Consider the following 22560-nt stretch of genomic DNA (forward strand, 5'->3'; position numbering starts at 1 on the left):
TTTTCTATTTTTTTTTTAAACCATATCTATCGGCTTTTCTAAGTACTTTTAACAAAATTCTAAAATGATGGAGTCTTCTTCTAAGACCTGCCTTTCAATTTAAGCCTCAATTTTATTTCTAGATCTTGTGTTTCAGAGGGCTTTATATTCGGATTAATGAGTACATGAGGTTTAGAATTGGGTCTTTATGGAACCTGGCCTAGTTTTGTTGATTTTCCCCAAAAAGGGGGTGGGGGTAAAAAGGGCCTATCTGGTCCTTTGTAATTTTTGCCTACTATACATATTTTTTTAAAAGATCTTATTTTAGAGAGAATGAGAGAGAGCCTGAGCAGGGGGAGGGGCAGAGAGCAGCAGACTCCCCACTGAGCAGAGAGCCATTGTGGGGCTCGATCCTGGGACTCCAGAATCAGGACCTAAGCCGAAGGCAGATGCTTAACCAAATGAGCCTCCCAGAAGCCCCTCTAACATGCATATTTAATGGTATCGATTCTTTATCTCCCGTAAGACATCTACACTACAGAGACGGACTCCCGAGGCCTTCAGGCAGGGACTTCTGGAGGCAAAGGCCACTGGAGCCAGTTTGCAGCCACAAGTTCACTGGTGGCCAGGGATGCAGGAGAGGTAGTCTGTGCACACACAGTGGGGAGGGGCAGACACCTACCCAGGAGTGTATCCCCGTGCACCCCCCCCCATGCACCAGGTGGTCTGAGCAGGCTTGCAAATGTCACAGCTAATGACACCTGATCTGAAAGGTACGGATCTAAGACGCTCTAAGCAGGAAGCAGGCATTGCTGGTACCCAACAAGGCCCTCAGGAGTTATTTACAGAACAGATCTCAGGAAGGGGAGTCTCAAGCCCTCTATCTCTAGGTTTGGTAAATCCATGCAAGGTGTATGCAAGTTCTGAAAGGTACGCTGCCAAGTTGTGAAAACACAGGCTTTAGAGGAAATGAAATAACAGAGTAACTATTCTGAGGTCTTTTTAAAGCGGGCTACTTAAAAGGACATAAAGTCCCAGTTTTGTTTTGAAAGCCGACTCAGAAGGCATTCAATAAAATGTTTATTACTAGGCAGTGGGATCACGGTGGATTGTAATTGTCTCTTTTATAGTTCTCTCTCTCTCTCTCTTTTTTTTTTTTTTTTTGAGAGTTTATTTCCTTATTTTAAAGCAAGAAAGAGAGAACACGTGTGCATGAGCTGGGGAAGGGGCAGCGGGAAAGAGAATACCAAGCAGACTCCCCACTGACTGCGTCAGGTCAGGAGGCAGACTGAGGGCTCCATCATGACCTGAGCTGAAACCAAGAGTCAGACACTAAACCAATCAAGCCACCCAGGTGCCCCTAGTTTTCTGTAGTTTTATAAACAGGTGTTATTCCAATGGAGAAACGAAACACCTCTTTAAATATACTTAAATAAAATAAATAAAACGCACATTTATGTATATTTATACATTAACAGAAACAGATATGAAACACAACAATGAAAAGCAAAATCCACGCAAAGGATGTGATGATATCTTAGCGGCAGAGGGCAATGCCCTCCTGCCTCCCAGGGCTGACTCCCTCCAGCAACAACCATGCTGCCTCCCTGCCTCTGTCCCTAACCAGTTACGGAAGTCAGAGAACAGAAAGTGCTAGTAAGGACCTTGGGCTGGTGCTTCTGCATGGTCACCTGACCAGGTGAGCAGTGGCACATGGAGCTGTCCATATTCATTTGCTTGGGGTTTCTCGATTGTCCCTCCTTACATGAGCCATCGTATTCTATAGCGATTAGGGTAACTGCATTATGCTGAAAGATTTCCTTTGCATATCACTTTATTTCAAGGGCTTCCTAATTGTTTCCATCCAGCACAGCCACGAGAGCTGAAGAACTAACTACCTGTCTGTACTCCTCTAATCACCATTTGGGGACAGAGCCCATCCAGGAGAAAAAGCACAAAGCAAACGAAAGCATGGTGCCCACCGCTGTCCCCCTAACGCCAACCCTAATGCACCATCGGGAACGGCATGAGGCGGCAGCGGGAGGGAAAGCAAAACACCCACCAAGAGATCCAATTCCTGATTCCCTGGGGATTTTCACTCACACTTGTTCTGAATGACCGGACTCGTGACGGTATTTGCTGAGGTCTACGATCAGGGATAGATTTAGGAGATCAGGGTTTTTCCAACAGTACTGCGGCAGCAGGCTTTCCTTGTTCTGGGGGAAAAAAAATCCATCCCCCGGTTAAGCGATTCCTCTGCAGGAGTTGGCAATGACCTCCTTCTGTGGGTCCCGAGCACCCCGGTGTCTGGCAAGTGGCTAAATGCAGAAATTACTGAATGCAGCTGAAGCATCCAGAACCTGGAGCACCAGAGCTGGTCAGACCCCCTTCCTTTGGCACTAACGGACAAGTCTGTGAAAGCTGCCCCTCACTTGGATGAAATCCTCCGAGCACCTCACTTCTCTTGTTGCTCAAACTGTTCTGCCAACGTTCACACCATTCCAGGGGCTGGAAGCTGGTGGGCTCTCTGAATCACAGGTTACTTCCTTGTAGATCCTAAACGCTCAGTCTGTAAGTAATCTGATAAAAGAAACCATCTGTATCGAGTGCGTGATTTGACAGGCTTCTCATCCGAGGTACCAGAAGTGCAGTAAGTCCCACCATCTACATCTGAGGCTCAGTCAGTACAGTGTGTGACTCTTGATCTTGGGCTTGTAAGTTTGTGCCCCGCATTGGGTGTAGACATTACTTAAAAATAAAACCTCTAAAAGAAAAAAATTGTGATCTGAGATGCTAGTTTCTGCTGCAATTTATGTAGTGGGAGAAAATAAAGTGTGAATGAATGAATGAATGAATGAATGGAAAAGAACAGAAAAGAGCCCTCAACCTTGGGGAAGGGGGCGGGGATGCAAAACTCAAAAAATGAGACTTTTCTCTCTAGGTGCCCCAAGCCCACTGCTGGGTGCCCGGGGGAGCGGCAGGTGCGAGCCCTCTGAAGGGTCCTCCCCTCCTCAGTGATCACAGCCACTCCACGCCTCAGCACTTCCAGGAACACGGCTCGCCTCCCTAAGAATATCTGCGTTTCCCTAAACTGAGGGGACTCCCGTCCCTCTGCCCGATTCCGTCACTGACCTTCCTCATCAATACCAGGCTGCCCGCAGAAGCCACGGCGTCCCAGCAGGGGAGGCGACAGCCAGGCAGAGAGGCTGGCATCGGGCCGAGGACACACCACCCTAAAGAGGGACACCTGGGCTGTCACCAGACCCACAAAACCCTTGATGAGTTCTATGAAAAGAGTACAGGGAACTAAATATTAAGTCTGTTTATTATTTGCTAGTAAAAACAAGCAGCATCTCCTTTGTCAATTTTTCTTTGAATCTTGCCTAAAGTTACATACCAGGCAAAAAGCAAAAAAAAAAAAAAAAAAAAAAAAAAAAAAAGGGATCTGGGTCCCTCTAACCATAGAATATATCATTCCGACTTTATTTTGTCCTCCTCCCCAACCCAATGAATGAGACTTTACTTCCGCGTCCCCGTACTGCTGATCCAGTAACTTCACACGCTTTATGGAGTGTATCTTATTACGGGTCTAAATGATCTCTTAAACCGCTGTGTTAGTTTTATTAGGTCTGTATTCTCCGCAGTGACAGCAGAAGGGAAAAATATGCCGGCGCGAGTCCTCCTTACGGGCGCTTCTGAGGCCCTCTAGTGGCTTCTCCCTAAACTACCAAATCAAGTGCCTGAAACCAAACCAAAGGTTTCCTTAGCGCGAGCTCGCACCGGGTGGACCCCCTTAGAGATGCGACCTCCCGTGACCCACACACTGCACCACGTGCAGACGAGCGCCCGTCGGGAATAACCCATACGCTGACCACAGTGCCCCGTTGGACCCCGAACTCTCGGGGATGACGTGCCTTCGTTTTATTAAACATGATCATAACGGAAAGGAGCATTTCCACTTACTGCCGGGTCTCAGACTCCGTCCGAGGCTCTGGACCCTCCAGGACAAGGGCAAGCCCGTGCCGCCGAGGGGGACGGACCCCGGCTGCAGCTTCCGCTCTGTGACCGAGCGTGCTGTCCGGCCGGGCCCTGCGCGCTCCCCTGCGGGGCTGGGGGCCACGGGGCCGTGACGCCGACGCGTCCGTGGTTCAGGCAGGAGTGAATTTAAGAGCAAGAGAGACGCGGGTATTTCATCCAGTACCAGGATCGCGGTGCAGGAACGGGAGCGTGCAGCGCTCTCTCTGAGGTTTACACACCAAGTAAAATATGAGGGAGCTTCCGGAAATTGCAAAAATCAGACACAAAAATTATCCATGAACCGTGGCTGCCCCTGCAGTAGAGCTGAGGGAGGACGGGTCACAGCGGCCCTGCAGGTGCCTCAATGGGGCGCCACCCCACAGCCGGAAGGGAGGCTCACGGTCCCAGCCACCCGGCGAGGCCCCGTCCACTCGGCGAGGTCCCTCTACCTGGTGAGGTTCCCTCCACCTGGCAAGGTTCCTCCACCCGGCGAGGCCCTGTCTACACGGCGAGGTCCTTTTACCCGGTGAGGCCCCGTCCACTCGGCGAGGTCCCTCTACCTGGTGAGGTTCCCTCCACCTGGCAGGTTCCTCCACCCGGCGAGGCCCTGTCTACACGGCGAGGTCCTTTTACCCGGTGAGGCCCCGTCCACTCGGCGAGGTCCTTCTACCTGGTGAGGTTCCCTCCACCTGGCGAGGCCCCATCTAGCCGGCGAGGTTCCTCCACCCGGTGAGGCCCTGTCTACACGGCGAGGTTCCTCCACCCGGCGAGGCCCCGTCCATCAGCATTGCTCATGGCACCAGGCCTGGATGATGCAACAGCTAGTCAATCCTCCAAATTCTTTTCAGGTTCTCTTTTCTTCTAGGACTGGCCTGCCATTTATTCATGTGCCCAAGGCACGGCCAACCCCCGGGGACAGCATAAGGCTGTGGCTGAAAGTGGTGGTACCTGAACGCACCCTAAAAAAAAACAGGCCTCCACCACACCGCGGCATTACTGACACCGGGGCTCCACCTTCTGGGGCAGACACCCTGTGCCAGCGACACTCAAGGACATGCCAGCCAGAAAAAGAATGCATGCTTATTATGCTTTAATTCTCTGATTTTCACAGGGACTTGCAGGGCTTCCTGAATTTTGACATTTCAAATAGAAAACAATGAAATACGATTTTTATGTTCACCAAGCGGATGCTCAGACTTTGAGCATCCAGCAAAGTTTGGTCCAGATGACGGCCCGGGCCCCCACTGCAGAGGGATGAGCCCCAGCGGCAGGACAGTGGCACCCGGCTGCACCACGGCCCCCTCTGGAACTGCTTCTGTGTGGAAACGAGGGTGGGTGTCCAGAGCCCCTCGAGCCCTCCAGAGCACTGACAGGACATGAAGCTCAGGCGAGGCCCAGCTCAGGCCAGAAGCCCACCCACAGCAGGTGTCTGTCTCTAAGGCAACACAAGGCAGTGAGCGTACTGGTAACACCACTGGCCAGAAGGGACAGACGCAGTGTGAGGACCCCCACTTCACCGTCATGGCTACACACACAACCAGCCACGTCTCTGGGCCGTCTGCCCTCTGGGGAGCTGGGGTGCTCCAGCCGCAGAGAACCCACCATAAACACCAAGGCCATGTCTATACCAGCAGCAGGGCACACCTGCTCCCACGTGTCTTCCCAACACATCAGACTTCTGCTTGCCCAAGGGACTGACTGCCATCTCCTAACAAAACTCCCAAGTGCGGAAGGTGAGCTTATCTTCACATGAAGCAACAAACCTATTAAAGATATTTGAAACAGAACTAAAAATTATGATTATTTTCTATTTATAAGTGATAAAAGTTTCTAAACTGAAAATACCCCATGTGGCCAGGGTACAGAAAAAGGACACCTGCTGGAGGGGGGTGACCCCATAGAAGGCTCACGGGGCAGCGAGGACCACAAGCCACAAGGCCACGTAGGCCACTGAGCCTGCAGTCTCCCCTCCATGGCTGTCTCCTAAAGCAAGGATTAAGGACGGAGACAAAGATTTAGGTAAAGAGTCATCCACTCAGGCACTGATCCTAAAACAAACACATAAATGGGGGTGGAGGGAGTCCCTAAATGTCTAATAGTGGATTGGGCCAAAAGAGAGTAGTTCTAGTCACTCAATGGAATGCAGTGAGAAAATATATTGCAGAAAAAGTACTGATGTGAAAAAGTAGGTTGTACTATGGCACAAGGCCCGATGATCCACTTTTTCCAAACACTTGGGCACACACAGCCATACCCTCCCCCCAACCTCAACCGTGACAGTCACTGGGTGGTGGGGTTATGGGTGGTTTTTACCTCCATATTTCACATCCTTTAAAAATCGTTTCTTTAGGGTCGGCTGGGTGGTTCAGTCGGTTAAGTGTCCGACTTTTGGTCTCAGCTCAGGGTCGTGAGATGGAGCCTCGCACCAGGCTCTGCGCTCCGGGTAGGGTCTGTCTGGGATGCTCTCTCTCCCTTTGTCCTCCCACCCCCACATTCTGTCTCAAATAAATACGTAAACCTTCTTTAAAAAATCATTTCTTAAGCCAATCTCACAAAATCCAACTTAGCCGTCAAAGTTTCTAGAGTCTATTCTCCTTCAGACAAACAAGTGTACGGTCCACCCTTCACAGCAGCCTTCTCCCCAAATCAGGGAAGATCCATCCAGCCGTTGGGATGTCACCTTCTCTTCACAAAACTTCCAGTGACTCTGCACTACCTAGCTGACCCCGGCTCCCAGAGCCTGGCTTTGCGGGGGGGGGGACGCCCAGCATCTGCACCAACCTGATTCCCCGCTGCGGAGTATCGTGCAAAAACATCGGCATCCATGGGGTAAAGCTATGCGTTCTGGTGCCAAAGACCTTCACAACTTCCCTTCTTGGAGGATGACTCTTCCTTCTCTCTTGTGAACGGAATACATGGGTGCTGCTAACCCCCAGGCATGAGCGGACAGTCCCTCGGTGAACAGAGGCCACTAAGAACCTGGTTATGTCCTTATTCTCTATGGGAAGAATGTTCTAAATAGGAGACTTCAAAATACATTGGAAACATCAGCCATGAAGTGTACTGATTTCTGACCATCCTATTTAAGCAACATTTTGATCAGAGGCTGGGGACAAGGAGGTCAAAACGTACATCACTGTTGAATCATTTTAAAAACATCAGGAAGAGGGATCCCTTGGTGGCTCAGTGGTGGAGCGTCTGCTTTCAGCTCAGGGCATGATCCTGGAGTCCTGGGATCCGAGTCCCGCATCGGGCCCCCTGCATGGAGCCTGCTTCTCCCTCTGCCTGTGTCTCTGCCTCTCTCTCTCTGTGTCTATCATGAATAAACAAAATCTTTAAAAAAAAACAAAAACAAAAACAAACCATCAGGAAGAGAATGGAGCGGCATTATGAACAGATTACGAACAAAAATAAAAGCCATTTGTACGCATTAATGATACGTCAAGCTAATTCAAGCTGCCTCAAGTCATTAACGGGATCCTGGGGCAAACCCCAGCTACGACGCCACAGCGTAGAGAAGGAGCAACACAACCGTCTTCTGTGTCTTTGATAAAGTTAATTCTAGGAGCAAAAGACAGGAGTCTTGACGAGAAAATCAGAACAGAGAACACTTACTCAGAGTGTGCGAACGGACCTCACGCTGGCAGTGTCAGAGTTAAAGCGGCGTCTACGGGCACACGTGGGCGCTGGTGCCCCAGCACGGCGGCCAGGAGGGAAGCGTAGCGGGAAGACCTTCCCGACCCAGCGTGCGAAACCGCCAAAGGGGATGACAGCCTCCACTGACACAACAGTCTACAAAACTAGATGAAGTACGAGAGACTATTTCTCATCTCTTGTTGTTTGCGCCAGTATCAACCTTGGTATCAAGATTTTCATTTGACTTCTTTGGAGGTTATTTTGGAAAGAGTCAAAAAATGGAACGGTCCTCTCTCCACCCGAGACTAGTCTAAGAATTGCCGAGTTCCACACCTGATTCCGTGTTGTTAAGGCCGGGAGCTCAGAGCGTGAAGTGTGAATCACACCCATGATGGAGATACTCCTCCCTACCCAAACCCTTCCACTCTGGATAGGGGATTTTTAAGCAAATCAACGGATACACAGAGGAGTTAATCCCTCTGTAAACATCCAGCCTCTGAATAGTTCAGTGGATGAGAGAGAAACTCTCAAACGTGGAAATTTCTAGGCAAAGATTCCAAACAAGAAACCAGCTAATTTCACACTTGCGTCCAGTTCATAACAGTATCTTAAAAAATCCTTGGATTATTCCAGGGTCATCACCTTCAACAAATTCTCAAACGAGTCCTGACAATGTTCTCTTATATCCTGCTCATTAGTCCCCCCTCAACACAGTCCCCCATTTGTCAAATGTGCTTGAAAATACTTGGCTGCAAATCAGCTGCCAAATGTCTGGCTTGTCTTTACAAGAAGCTTTAGAATCTGATTTTTTTCCCCCCAGAAAATAATAATTCAAAAGTTTTTCTTGTTCTTTCGGTTTGGATTTTGTTGTTAAGCCTCTGAAAATAGGGCTTACTACAGCCAATGCTGATATTTTAGCTGCAGTATTATTTCGTTTTGTGATTTAACCCCTGGTATAGAAGAGTTTCTCGGGTTAAGAAACAAATTGAATTTAAAAAGGCACAAAGGGTACTGACAATGTCATGTTTTATTAAGAAAGGGATCCCTGGGTGGCGCAGTGGTTTAGCGCCTGCCTTTGGCTCAGGGCGCGATCCTGGAGACCCGGGATCGAATCCCACATCGGGCTCCCGGTGCATGGAGCCTGCTTCTCCCTCTGCCTGTGTCTCTGCCTCTCTCTCTCTCTCTCTCTCTCTGTGACTATCATAAAAAAGAAAAATCCATGTGAAACATGCATGCACTTTCCCATCCAAACCTAAACCAGGCTACAGCACCAACAGGAAGACCCAGCCAATCCCAGGCCTTCTTGCTCACTATACACATACCCTCCCCACCCACAGGCTCAACCCAAAGTCTACTTCATGTCAACACCAGACAGGTATCTTTTTTTTTTTTTGACAGGTATCTTTTCTTCTCTTTCTTTCCTTCCTTCCTTCCTGTTTATTTGTTTTCTAGATTTTATTTATTTATTCATGAGAGACACAAGAGAGAGAGGCAGAGACACAGGCAGAGGGAAAAGCAGGCTCCCCACAAGGAGCTCAATGCGGGACTCGATCTCAGACCGTGGGATCACGTCCTGAGCCAAAGGCAGATGCTCAACCACTGAGCCATCCAGGCATCCTGTTATCTTTTCAATTTAATGAGCGGCTACAAACAACGGGCCAGATGTGGTCCTTCTGGAGGCAACTTGCAGATTCTAATTTCCATGGGTTTGGACCACGTTGGAAGCTGCCAGGCAGTGACAGCCAATGACACTCGTGGTTAATGAGGACAGCAGAGCGGCCACCCAACAGGTCAAGCCCATATTACATACGACTCAGCCGATTACCTTCAGAGGAGCCTGATGAGCGTTTTCCTTCTCTTCCTTTCTCCTATTTCGGCCACACGCAGGCAACTTTCTCACGTCATCCTTGTTCTTAGAAAGTTTTAAAATATGAAACCCCTCGAATTTAAGCATAAAGTTTACGTTTGCCCCATCATAACATGAACTAACTACCCATCTGTCCCATGAAATCTTGAACGTATGACGTTTCAATGCAGCGAGGAGAGGGCGGTGAGTGTGCGCCAGGGGCGGGGGGGTGGGGGTGGACATGGGGACAGTGACGGACACAGATGCACAGGGAAAATCGCGGGCGGAAAAGGACTCGTGGGCCCAAACCGACTGTACGGAGGAGGGCCTGTTAGACCTACTATCTCACATCAGAAGCCCTTAAACTAGGACATAAATAACTACCAGTCATTGTTACAACTGATAAGATACAAATTAACAGACACTAAGTGACTCCTTGGACATTAAATATATACGTTAAAGACCCAACGGACACATACATATGACCTGCTTTTAAACATGGAAAGTCTTGTTTTTGAAAGGACTCCTTTGGAAAAAAAGTGCACAAAGATAAAAATAAATGGACTCCAATCTACTCCGTAATGTAATAAAGAGGGAAAAAAAAGGAGCAACAAGACAAATAACGAAATAGGCCACCCCAACAATGAAAATTAAGCTGGTTCCAAGCAAGCATGGAACAGGGCTAATTGACATATCCTTTAACAGCACAAAAGACTGTGGTGTCAGCAAAACAAAATGGCACAGGATGATGCAGCACTCGGAAGCAAAATCCCTAAAGATTGCTCCCACTTAATGATGCTCTAACACATGCAATTAGGTTGTACAAACCGGGCTCATTAATACAGCTACTCTTGTGCTGGACACTCCTGTAATTAGGACCGAGCAGCTGCAGACATTTAACGTGAAATAGGACTCTCCGTACATCAGGATATCAGTCTTTGGAAGCAAAGGCAGAAAGCAAACGGAGGCTTCCTGACTTACAGAAAACCCGTGGGCCAGGCACGCAGCCCCTCCTGGCTCAACCCTAACAGCACAGGGCATAGGGAATGCAAGGCCAGGTGAGCCATCCGCAGGCAGGAGCCAGGAGGGGCAGCTTCTACGATAGTGCTTCCTGGAATGTGAACTGCAACACGAACGTAAAGAGCCAGTGTGACGGTGCTGGGAGACTGATGTGGATCCTTCTAGAACGGGATGGTGCCATCAGATGGATGCTCAGCCACAGGACACTGCGTCAAACTGTGTGATGACAGGAAGCCCGAGCATGCGTTCCGGCTGTGGCAGCACCAGCAGTCAGCACACAGAACCCCTCTAATGCTCCTGCCCAGCCTCTCCACCCATATGCACTGCTCCACCCACAAGCACCTCAGAACCCCTCTAATGCTCCTGTCCAACCTCTCCACCCATATGCACCTCAAAACCCCTCTAATGATCCTGGCCCAGCCTCTCCACCCACATGCACCCCAGAACCCCTCTAATGCTCCTGTCCAGCTTTTCCACCCACGTGCACCCCAAAACCCCTCTAATGCTCCTGTCTAGCCTCTCTACCCACATGCACCTCAGATCCCCTCTAATACTCCTGCCCAGCCTCTCCACCCATACATATGCACCTCTCCACCCACATGCACCCCAGAACCCCTCTAATGCTCCTGTCCAGCCTCTCCACCCATATGCACCTCAGAACCCCCTAATACTCCTGCCCAGACTCTCCACCCACATGCACCCCAGAACCCCTCTAATGCTCCTGTCCAGCTTTTCCACCCACGTGCATCCCAGAACCCCTCTAATGCTTCTGCCCAGCCTCTCCACCCATACGCACCTCAGACCAAATGGTCTCTTTTTCATATAAATAATGTGGAGCATCGGGCAGCCCCAGTGGCGCAGCGGTTTAGCGCTGCCTGCAGCCCAGGGCGTGATCCTGGAGACCCTGGATCGAGTCCCACATCAGGCTCTCTCTCTCTATGATGCCTGCTTCTCCCTCTGCCTGTGTCTCTGCCTCTCTCTGTCTCTATGAATAAATAAATAAATAACCCTTAAAAAAAAATAATGTAGAGCATCTACCCTAGAATGAGCTGTCCTCCACGTGAGATCACTGAACTATCCAGTTATTCTTGATGACACAGTGGCACGTCCCAGCAGTCTTGGAGAAAGTCAGATAGAAAGACGGCAATTTGTGATTTGCCTAGACCTTGGCTTATATGGATCTTGACCAGGTCTGAACAATTATTGTCAGAGCAAAATGCTGCATTCAGGTTTTCCTACTGTCCTATGAACACAAGCTTAGGAAGGTAAGAAGTTAAAGCTCTAGAGGAGAGTGTGCCTTCATGTGTAACAGGATGCTTTCAGTTGGGATTTAACAAGTGGTAACAATTTTAGAATATACGTGTGAGAATACTATATTCTGTATATAAGACAGCTGGTGGCCTAACAGGAACAACCCAAATATAAAACCACACTGTGTTGTAATACAGACAAATCTCGATCAGCTCATTATAGGAGGCGGAGGGAGGGAGGGAGAGAGAGGGGAGGGGCATAAAGTAGCTTCGATAAGAGAAAATTAAATATTTTGTACCACTGTCAGGTTCTACACATTCTTTATGAAAGGGAAGCCACTTTTCTTTATACATCAGGGATCTTTAAAATCTCAGACACCAGTCAGATACCAGAATTTGAATATCATAAAATATACCCCCCTTGGAAACTTAGGGCATCTATTGGCTCTATCCCATAAAACGTCAACACGAACAACTGATTCCATGTCACGCTTAGTTTGAAAACGTGAACTCCGCTATGATACAAATCATGACGCTCATCATACATCCATTACCCGATCGCGGTCATCAAAGCAAAACAAGCTAGAAACCAGGACGTTCGGCGTAGGTTGAGAAATTTCAAAGTGTTTGAAAAAGAGAGTGAAATTCCTCATTTCCAAACTCCGGTTTCAGGGAACTAAAATTCCCAACGCTCCGTCGTGAACACTGGGGAGGCGGCGCGCACGTCAACAGTCCGAGGGGTCCCCTTACACACACGGCTGTTCACTACCTCTCAGCACTGCTTGGGCTTCTAGGGGGTGAATTTATTTTTGTCACTGAGTTCTAATAATTTTAGGTTTGTCCCTGAATATCTAGGTTGAAAAAAATCCCATCACCTACGCTACCCTCCTTTACCTACCCAGAGGCTCCACTGAAACGGCCCGGACGACAGGCCCGCGGAAGGGCTTCTCCCACGCGGCTGGTTTCTTTAGGGAGCGAGAGAAGCTCTTCTTGAATAAAAAAATCCTAACACCAGAGAAGCAATTCTCTCTGCAGAGAACCAACTGTATGTGTCTGTCCTCCTTTATCTTCATGAATCCAGGCCCTGTGAGAACAAGGGACCAGGGGCTTTCAAAAAATTTCCTGCCAAACTTCAAAATCACCACGGTAAGAGCCTGAAGTTATTAATCATCCAGACACGGGTGGCGGCGACCAGAACTGCCCACCGCTGGACAGACAGACTCGGGGCGGGCGGGTGGGCCGTGCGCAGCCCGGGGCCGCCTCCCGCCCTGGGCCGGCCCCTGGGGCCCGAGCCCCCCACAGGGCTGTCCTGGGAACCACACACACAGACCCCGCGGCCCAGAGCAAGGAACCAGGGGTGCGTGACTGCTCAGAGGTGAATCTTTCATCGCAGGAGCCCCCAGAGAGCTGTTCCATGAGCCACACAAACGCAGCTAGAGGAGCAGGACTAAGGACGGTCCCGGACTGCTGCGAGCAGGTGACAGCCACCTGGTCCGTCGCACGTGTCCCCCACCCTCGGGGAAGGTACAAGCTTAGGTCTGTGGGTGCTGGGCTTCCACCTCGCCGAGGCAGGGGCCCTCCCCGTACCTGCCCTCTTCTCATCCCCGAGCCAGAGGTACGGCATGTGCAAGGCCCTCGGGGGACGGAACCAACGGCCCTCCCTGCCACCTGACGCCCCTGGTGCCGACAGAGAGCCTCCCTCCTGGATTATTTTCCGAGAGCCACCTGAGAACGACGCTCCGGAGACAAAAATAAACAGACGTTCTGCTTCTTCATTAATTTTACAATTTGTCACGATGCCTGGTGTGGCTCAGCAGTTGAGCATCTGCCTTCAGCCCAGGCTGTGATCCCAGGGTCCCGGGATCGAGTCCCACGTCGGGCTCCCTGCATGGAGCCTGCTTCTCCCTCTGCCTGTGTCTCTGTCTCTCTGTCTCTCTCTCTCTCTGTGTCTCATGAATAAGTAAACTCTTAAATTTTTTTTCTTTTCTTTTCTTTTCTTTTTCTTTTTTTTTTTTTTTACAATTTGTCTTCAGTTTCAGGATGCTAACAACTCAGAGTTAAAGAAGCAGACTACAGTCCTTGGCATCTTAAAAACTAAACCCAGACAGCCGGCTGACTCGAAAGCCTGACTGGCAGGGGCAGGTGGAGGTGGGGGTCTGGCTTTTCTTCTTTCGGTGGTTAAGGTAAATGTTACGCAGGAACCACACGCACTTTCTTTTTCCTTCTAAAAGGACAGAAAAAGCACATAAACAAAAGCAAGCCTTGAGGCCAAAGGAAGCCAGAAAGAGAAATCTGAATGACCGGAGTCTGTGAGCGGGTGGTGGGCCTATTGCCTGCGCCCTCCGCCAGCCTCCCCCAGGGAAGGACCCACATCACCCATGTTTTAATGACACAACGGGTAAGGCTCTGGGCTCCTGCTCCCAAGACAGGCGCCCCATCCAGCCCCAATGCCTTTGGTCAAGCTACGTAATTTTTCTGAGCCTTGATTTACCTCCCAATCTCACAAGGTTTTGTTTTTTTTCCTTATGGAGCAAAATGGATTGTTCTTGTTCATGATTGCTAAGTCCTGAGCACAGTCCCCAGTCGGTCAGCAAATACTCTTATCACTAACAAAGAGTCCACGGCTTAATAAAAAGACAGACCTTGTAATTACCTGGCAACACACGTAGAGTAAACCCTCATTTTATTTTTAAAACTTATCCTCGTATAGACGGAAATATTTTAAGGACAAAAATCATAAAAGTCACAGAAAATGTTGTGTCATGGGTTTCATTCCCTGTTCTGACTCCAGACGCGCGGGCAGGGAAGCCCAGGAACCTGCTGGGCATCCTCTTGCATAACTAACTCTCGAGATCATCATGTACGGGCTCATTTATTTACGGAAAGTTCACGTTTGCAATAAACGCACAAGTTACACAATCACTGTGGAGTATAAGGTCATGCATACAACTAAATTCTGCAAATATCCATCAGAGACCAGCAAACCTTCCGCAAAGGGCCAGAGAGGAGCCATTTCAGGCCTGGCGGGGCCGTGACATTTCCACGTGAACCACGGAACTCTGCTGTGGTGACAAGGCCAGCCCAGCCTTGCACCTGGGAAAACACAGACACAGGCGGTTGGCCAGATGGGGCCCGTGCACCCAAGCTTGGGGAACTTCACCTGTAATGGCCCCACAGGGTCTGGGCTGCTCGGGGGGCAGGGAAGGGGGGCAGACAGTGCACCTGCCCCGTTGGGCGCCCCCAGGAACCCCACGCACCTCTGTGAATGCTCTCCGGTGAGGCTGGACTGACCGGGGGCTCGGGGGTCCACTCTGCAGCCACCGACGTCAGCCAGAGGGGAGGCAGCCTAGGAGCTACTCCCCGCACCCGACTCCAGGCGGAAATCGGGAGCCTTTGCAGGGAGCATCGTTCTTCTAGGCCTTCTAGGCTAGCAGGGTCTCTCTGCCCCAGACCTTCCTGGCCCCTTTGGCCCACAGAGCCCCTCCCTTACCACCCCCCCCGACCACCTCCCCCACTTCTTCATCCACCCCCTCCCTCCCTCTTCCCAGCCCGACACTTGGCATCACGATCACGTACGTGAATGTCTCCCCGTTAGGGAACCCTCCTCCTCCAGGGGGGCTTCCTGCCTGCTGTACGGCTGTTCCGGGGGTGGGTGATCACTAATGAATTCAGCAACAAAGAAACAATTCCTAAATTCTGCTGCTGGCTCTCAGCCCTGAGTCTTAACGTGGGATTGGTTTTGTTTTGTTTTGTTTTGGGTTTTTTCTTTTTTGGGCCAAATTTTTGACGCTCTTTCCTCTTTCGGTTTATTCTCTCCAAAGCCTAAAACATGAAATAGGCTGTTTTTATATACGGGCTTAAATGAAGAATGAGGAGCTACAGTGAAGAAGAGATGGCAAATGCGTTAAGTGTGACACACCACGTGCAGAGATAAGTTTGGGAAATGCTTCCCTCTGTGCACAAAAATCCTGTGCACACACAGGATTCACCATAGGACTGTTGGGTCTTCTGAGCACACCCACAGCTGAGGGGCACCTCTGGAGGCAGGGGCGCCCAGATTCGCACCGCGGCCCACACATCAGGCCACGGGTTCCGTCGCGGCACAGACGGGGACCTGCTCTAAGGGAAGGGGATGGTGACCCGCAGCGGGGAATATTTACCGTCCTGAAAGACCCGCTCCACGTTCAGCCCGTACGTGGCACACGTCTCGTAGTAGGTGCACCTCTTGAGGTCGCTGGAGAGCTTCCGCGCCCTGGCGTCGTCGATGACCCGCGGGTTAGTGGAACTTATGGCATCTGCAACAGACGAGCAGAACGTAGTGACACGATGACCATAAGCAGCTGAGAACTTCCCACCACTTAATGTCTCCAAGTAGCTCAAAACCTGCACCCTGCTCCTCGTGCTGTGATGTGTTTAAGAACCTGGAGTTTTTAAAGCTTAGTTTAGGGACGCCTGGGTGGCTCAGTGGTTGAGCATCTGCCTTTGGCTCAGGGTGTGACCCAGGGGTCCTGGGATCGAGTCCGACATTGAGCTCCCCGCAGGGAGTCTGCTTCTCCGCCTCTCTCTCTGTGTGTGTGTCTCTCATGAATAAATAAATAAAATCTTTGAAAAAAATCCACAAAAACCTAGTTTACCCTCAAAGTGGTGATCTCAAACATTCAAAATACTCATCATTTGTAAAACTTGGTTTCAGAGGATCCCGCTTCTGAAATGGAGGTAAAGTGATGACCAGAAAGGAATTAAATGTGGCTCTAGAGGAGGATACTTTAAAAAGGAGAAAAAAAAAAAAAAATCACACCCCAGGCTCACTCTTTGCAGGTGACTTCCGGAGCACAAGGCACCCAGCTCACTGGGTTCTAGCTGCACGATTCCCCAGGTGCAGCCTTTCACCTGTTCAGTCAGTACCTGCCCACAGAGCCGCCCTGACGCACCTGGTCCTGTTGCGGGCACAGGGCTACCCCAGGGAACACAACAGACAAGGCTCTGTGCTCCTGTGTGGGGAGGGGGGCAATCAGGTGGGCCGGGGAGGGAGACCTAGAACAACTTCGACTGTGAATGGTGAATGGAGTGTGGCCGCGAGGGCGACGTCAGGCAAGGCAGGAGGCCCTATGGTCAGTGCAGAGCATGCTCGGTGAGGCTTTCGGGGCCGCCCCACCTGCGGGGAAGAGGGGGCACCTGACCAGCCACTCCCTGGGGGCAGAACGCCTGGGGCAGGGGGCGGCCAAGCACCCGGTATGTTTGCGGGAGACTGAGGCAGGAGTGGGAAGTGAGGGGGGCAGTGGAGGGCCGTAAGCAACAGGGCCGCTCCTGGGCACACCCACTTCCCACGGGATCCAGGCACGGACGCGGCCGTGTGCGCAGCAGAAAAGACGTGGGCACCTGCCCCCTTCCCCTAAAGATGACAAACCAGGCTTCTTTATCAGCTCGGCGTCCGGGAGGCCTCCAGCCATCCCGCCACGCGTTCTCGCGCCTGGTGGAGACAGCAGGTGCTTCTCAGGGACCTTCCAACGGGAGGCTTTCTCGGGGGGCTTGAGGCTCCGACGCCACGGAAACACCCAACTGCTTTTGAAAACAAACCCACCGGCAGGGTTTTCCCCACTAGTCAGAGGAAGAGCAGCACAATAGAAGTCTTATGAGACCTTTTAAATTTGGGGTATTTTTGGGCTCAGGAAGTACATGCGACATTTAATTTTATAAGTATAAAAAAGTGGCATCTTGAGGGAATAATTTATTCATTTTCCCCTCTCTTTGTCTTACTTCCTGTTTTATTTTTAGCCCGTGGAATAGGCCTGACCTGACCGTTTCCCTTTGAGAAATCAAGACTAACTCCGATTCAGGTCTCTTTCTCCGACAATGGCCTGCGCCACCTCAATAGATGTTCTAGAACATTCCCTGGCAAGGTCCCTTAGAGGGGTTTCTTCAAAGAACATCTTGTCCTGTCTTCTTGCCTTACAGACTCGGGTTTCACAACGCTTAAGGAAAAGAAGTATTTTTAAAAGGTGCAAGCATCTTAAAAAAAAAAAAAGGAAAACAGTAAAAAACGAAGTAAAAAAGAAAACCGAAAACAAGGTTGAAACCCGTAATTCTTCAACACTCTAGTATAACGTCCCTCCAGGTGCAGCGACAGGTCGCAGGCGAGGCCGTGGGGCCCCCGACCGCGTTTCCGCCGGCCTGGTCTCCCCCTCCACCCGCAGCTCCGCGTCTGCTCACATCTGCGCCTCTCCCTGCAATCGGCGTAAGGCCCAAACCTTTAGGAAAGAACCAGCGTAACAGACGTCCCGTCACCACGGCCTCACGAGTGTCGGGTCCGCTCCGGCCCCTGCGCAGCTCCCAGCCGCACCCGGAGAGGACGCCGGTCCTGCGAGGAGGCCACACGCCGCGGCGCCCTGCAGGCCCGGGCCTAACTGCTCATCCTTCCCACCCCCGACCCTCCCACCTCGGGGCCACCGACGCAGGCGCCGGGCAGGGAAAGCTCGGAGGCCCCAGCGCCTGAAACCGAGCCACCTTGTACCTCCGGCATCACCCGTGGCCCGAAAGCGCAACAACCATTCAGGCTTCCCAGGAAGCAAGGCTGCGAGCAGTTAACATGGGCCTAGGAGTGGAACCTTCCAGAAGGCCACACTCACTCCACCCCCTGGGCACTGGGGCTTCTGGGGCACCCTGGAAATGAGAGGTGTGAGGACCGGGAGGACCCCTCGGGTGAGGAACACCCTCCGTGATAATAGTCGTGTCCAGTTCACTGGGGGGGGGGGGGGGGCGGCTACGCTCAAGCGTGAACGAAGTCCCACAAACGGCCGTGAGGAGCCTGCGGTGTCCACCCGGCACCCAGGCTCCCTGGTTCAGCTGCTGTCACCTCTGGCCCTTCCCGACAAATGCTCCGCAGGTGCGCAGGGACGCAGGGGAAGGGCTGCCCAGGGCCTCGCTCTGCAAATGCGAGCGGCCCCGGGGGAGGCGGGCGTGTCCTCCTCCGGCTGCTCCAAGGAGGGGAGCAGAGGGCTGCTGGCGGGAGCCCAGCCACGCCCTCGGGGACAGCCACGCTCTGCGGAGGTGCAACAGACACAGGAAGGCCGCCGCTCGCCAGGACGCACCGATGCCAGGGCTGCGTGGCCCCAACCGCCCACTCCAGCTCCACGACTGAAACCACGGCTGCGCGAGGCGACAACCGTGACACACAAGCCCGCAGGCCGGAGCCACACAGTCCCTGCTCCCCAGCACGGCGAGCCCACGGGGAAGCGCGCTCGGCCTGAGACACAGACCCCGTGACTCAGACAGCTGGCGAGGCGCGGCTGCCAAAGGCTCGCTCCACCACGGGGCGGCGCGGGCAGGACGTGCCGTCAGGGAGCCACCCGCCCCCCCCCCCCCAGCGGGCTGACAAGTGTCAGGACACAGCCCCGCAGCAGAACAGAAGCGAGGGCGCCGCCCTGTGCCACGACGACCAGCAGAGGGCGCCCCGGGCCCGGAGAACCTGATCGTCCACTGGGAGGTGGACTCCACCTGCTGCCGGGCCTGGCGCGGAGGCCGCCGTTACAGGTGTGCGGAGAGAGGAGCGGCGGCCCCCGGACGCCGACACTGTACAGCCAGGACGCGGAGAGGATGCTTTCCGTGGACTCCATGCCACTTCCCCATCTCACAAGACACACACGCGCCCCCCGCCCCCATCCTGGGCTTCTCCACGCCGATTCCCGGCAGGGCAGCGGGTTCTGTGCCTGGGCTCGCGCTCTGCGCACCAGACCCGGGACCAGGCGCACGGGCACGGCCGGCCGTTCCTGCTTCTTCAATGCAGCCGGTTTCTCATTCAGAAAGGTCTCCCGTCCGGGCATCTGGGCATGGCAAGGCAGACAGACGCGGACGTATCGACGGATACGGCGTGTGAACCCCCACAACAGAAATGAAGGCACAGAAAAATCCAGTTTTTCTGGACAGGATTCCTTTCTAAGGCACCCATACTGCTGACAAAGCAGTTTTTAACAGTGACCTGCCTGTGCTTTTTAAAAACTTTCTACGTGGCTTCCTAAGACCCAGACGGGGGGCACCAGTGTATCAGAGAATCGGATCGAGGACAAGGACTTCAGGGATGTCGCTTTGCAAGAGGCCAAGTTTTAAGAAGCCCAGCAGAAAGCAGGAAACGTGCTCATACAGGGTAATCCCAGGCTCTGAGGCACCTGCTAGGTGAACGACTATATACAGATGGTAACACAGGACAGTGAATTAAAAGCAAACTCTGCCCTAAGAAATCAGCAAAATTTTAAAGATGTACCAAAGTTAAAGTCGACCACCTTTTAAACTCCTTACGAATTATCTTGCATAACTGAAAGAATGAAAGAATTAAGAGATCCTATTACAGAAAAAGAAAGAAAATAGATTTCTGTTTTCCCTAGAGCACGCGGGAAGGGGTTGTTTTACTCTGCGGGTGCTGACCGTGAGACTTCTCCAGAGGATCGAACCAGGAAACGGGACAGTTTCAGGTTCATGGATTCTCATTGGAAACAGCCTTTGGTTGGAAATTATTTCTTCTTTACATCATTTTCAAATCCCTTCACACCAAACCTATGGCCCTGAGTCCACTTACTGCCCAACCGCCGGGGTCCTTTACTCGGAGGCTGCGCGGCCGGCACTCACCCTGGGTCCCCACCAGAACCAGAGGGATCTCGCTCGTGTTCCGATAGTTGGCCATCCGACTGTAGTAGTGGTAAACGGTCTGGAAGCTTATCTCATCCTCCAGGCTGAAGACAAATATCACAGCGTCCACCCACATGGCAAACTAGGGCGAAAAGAGGGAGGAGAGAAGGAGCTGAGTGACAACCGTCGGAGAGAAGGGTGGGGACGGCGTCTTCGGGAGCACAGGACGCGTGGTCGGTCGTCCCCTGCGCAGGATGGGTCCGATGCCTGCCTTTGGCTGTCACACGTGGCTGTGGCGTCACTCACGTCTTCATTGCACACCTGGAATGGGACCTTCACACCCCCTTCCCTCCCGGGCCACCCCGGTCTCCTCAGGACACAACCTGGGACGTGCTTCCCTACAGGAATGTCCCCCCTCGGCCCCACGGCCCCAATCCAGCCAGCGGCAGTCCTCCACACACAGGGCAAAGTCGGCCTCGTAAAATCGGAAGACAGGCCCTGACAGCGATCCCGAAGCTTTGCATTTCACATGGACCCCCTTCCACGGAGCGTCCAGGAGCCCTGCTGGACCCCGGCATTGGGGGCGGGGGGGGGGGGCGCTCCTCTTCTGGGCTCCCACGGCCTCCACCCAGGCTGTGGTCCACCTTTGGGCTACAAGAGGAGGTTTTTTTTTTTTTTTTAAAAAAAAGATTTATTTATTTATTCATTCAGAGAGAGCGAGAGAGAGGTGGAGACACAGGCAGAGGGAGAAGCAGGCTCCATGCAGGAAGCCCGATGTGGGACTCGGTCCTGGGTCTCCAGGATCACACCCTGGGCTGCAGGTAGCGCCAAACCGCTACGCCACTGGGGCTGCCCAAGAGGAGGTTTTTGTACTGGAAAGATCACGTGCCACTGAATTCTTTTTTTTTTTTTTAAGTCATCTCTACACCCATCCTGGGGCGTGAACTCCCAACCCTGAGATCAAGGGTCGCACACTCCACCAAGTGAGTCAGCCAGGCACCCTGCCAACGAGTTCTTAAAGGCCTCTCTGAGGATGTTATTACTTATGGTCCAAGAAATTTACATAGCTACTTAACAAAATTAGCAAAAGTCAGGGAGAAACATTAAAATCCCACAACAGGGCAGCCCCGGTGGCGCAGCGGTTTAGCGCCGCCTTGCAGCCCAGGGCGTGATCCTGGAGACCCTGGATCGAGTCCCACGTCGGGCTCCCTGCATGGAGCCTGCTTCTCCCTCTGCCTGTGTCTCTGCTCCTCTCTCTCTCTCTCTCTCTCTCTCTCTCTCTCTCTCTCTCTCTCCATCTCGATGAATAAATAAATAAAATCTTAAAAAAAAATAAAATAAATAAAATAAAATCCCACAACAACCTGACTCGTGCCATCCTGTCCTTGTCTTACCTGCATCCAGGCGAACCTCCATCACATCTACTTTTGGGGGCAACGGACTGTACGGCCAGTACGTACGATCTCATTTAACACTCCTAAGCACCCTGTAAGGCTGGAGCCTCGGGAGTGCCTGGAGGGCCCTGGAAGCTCGACCGCCCCCCAGAGTCCCACAGCACAATCAGAGCAGCTCAGCCGGGCACCCGGAGACCCTCCTCTTTCCAAGTGGAAACGAAAAGGTCAATAGTAACCGTCATCAGCATCATCCCGTTTACCTCCTCGGAGAAGCCGCGGTGCCCAGGTAAGGCTTTACCAGCCAGGGCGTCAGCTCTGACATATCTGGGTGCATTTTGGGTGGGGTGAGCTCTGATGTCACGCGTGACGGGGCAAGCGGCTTCGGGGCGAGCCTGTAGTACTCACCTGCGCCTCTGGGGGGCCCCCCTCATCTCTAATCAGCAGCAGGTAGCTCTGGCCGTCCACCACGATCTCTTTCTTGAATCTTCCACCTGCCACACACAAAACGCCTCGTTACACGGGGAAGACGGGGTGCTAGGAGGGCAAACAGACGTGGGCTTCGCTTGTGGAAAAATACACCCTAGGCTGTCGCCCTGGAGGCCACTCTCTCAGTATTTAGGACCAGCAACCACTGGACTTTAAAAGCAGTACTGAACTCAGACTTTTGAGTATTTGTCGTTAAGGACCCGTGTTCACTTCTGGTGAGAGTACACAGCCTCCACGCAACGCCAGGGGCGCCCGTGGCTGAGAGGGGCAGGATTCTAACACAGGCTTTGTTTGTAAGTGCAGGAGCTCTCTC

General features: G+C 52.1%; 1 protein-coding gene across 6 annotated transcripts in view; it reads right to left on the minus strand.

The window, feature by feature from the left end:
* AGAP1 (ArfGAP with GTPase domain, ankyrin repeat and PH domain 1) overlaps positions 1–22560 on the minus strand; it is a 533866-nt gene that overhangs the window by 303342 nt on the left and 207964 nt on the right. For all 6 annotated transcript variants that reach the window (XM_055346220.1, XM_055346218.1, XM_055346217.1 and 3 more), the window contains exons 4-6: positions 22167–22252; positions 20368–20509; positions 15909–16043 (exon numbers count right to left, since the gene is read on the minus strand). In XM_055346220.1, coding sequence (XP_055202195.1) covers positions 15909–16043; positions 20368–20509; positions 22167–22252 — 363 coding nt within the window. The remainder of the gene's footprint in view (positions 1–15908; positions 16044–20367; positions 20510–22166; positions 22253–22560) is intronic.

Source organism: Nyctereutes procyonoides, unplaced genomic scaffold, assembly GCF_905146905.1.
Source record: "Nyctereutes procyonoides isolate TBG_1078 unplaced genomic scaffold, NYPRO_anot_genome, whole genome shotgun sequence".
Taxonomy (NCBI): domain Eukaryota; kingdom Metazoa; phylum Chordata; class Mammalia; order Carnivora; family Canidae; genus Nyctereutes; species Nyctereutes procyonoides.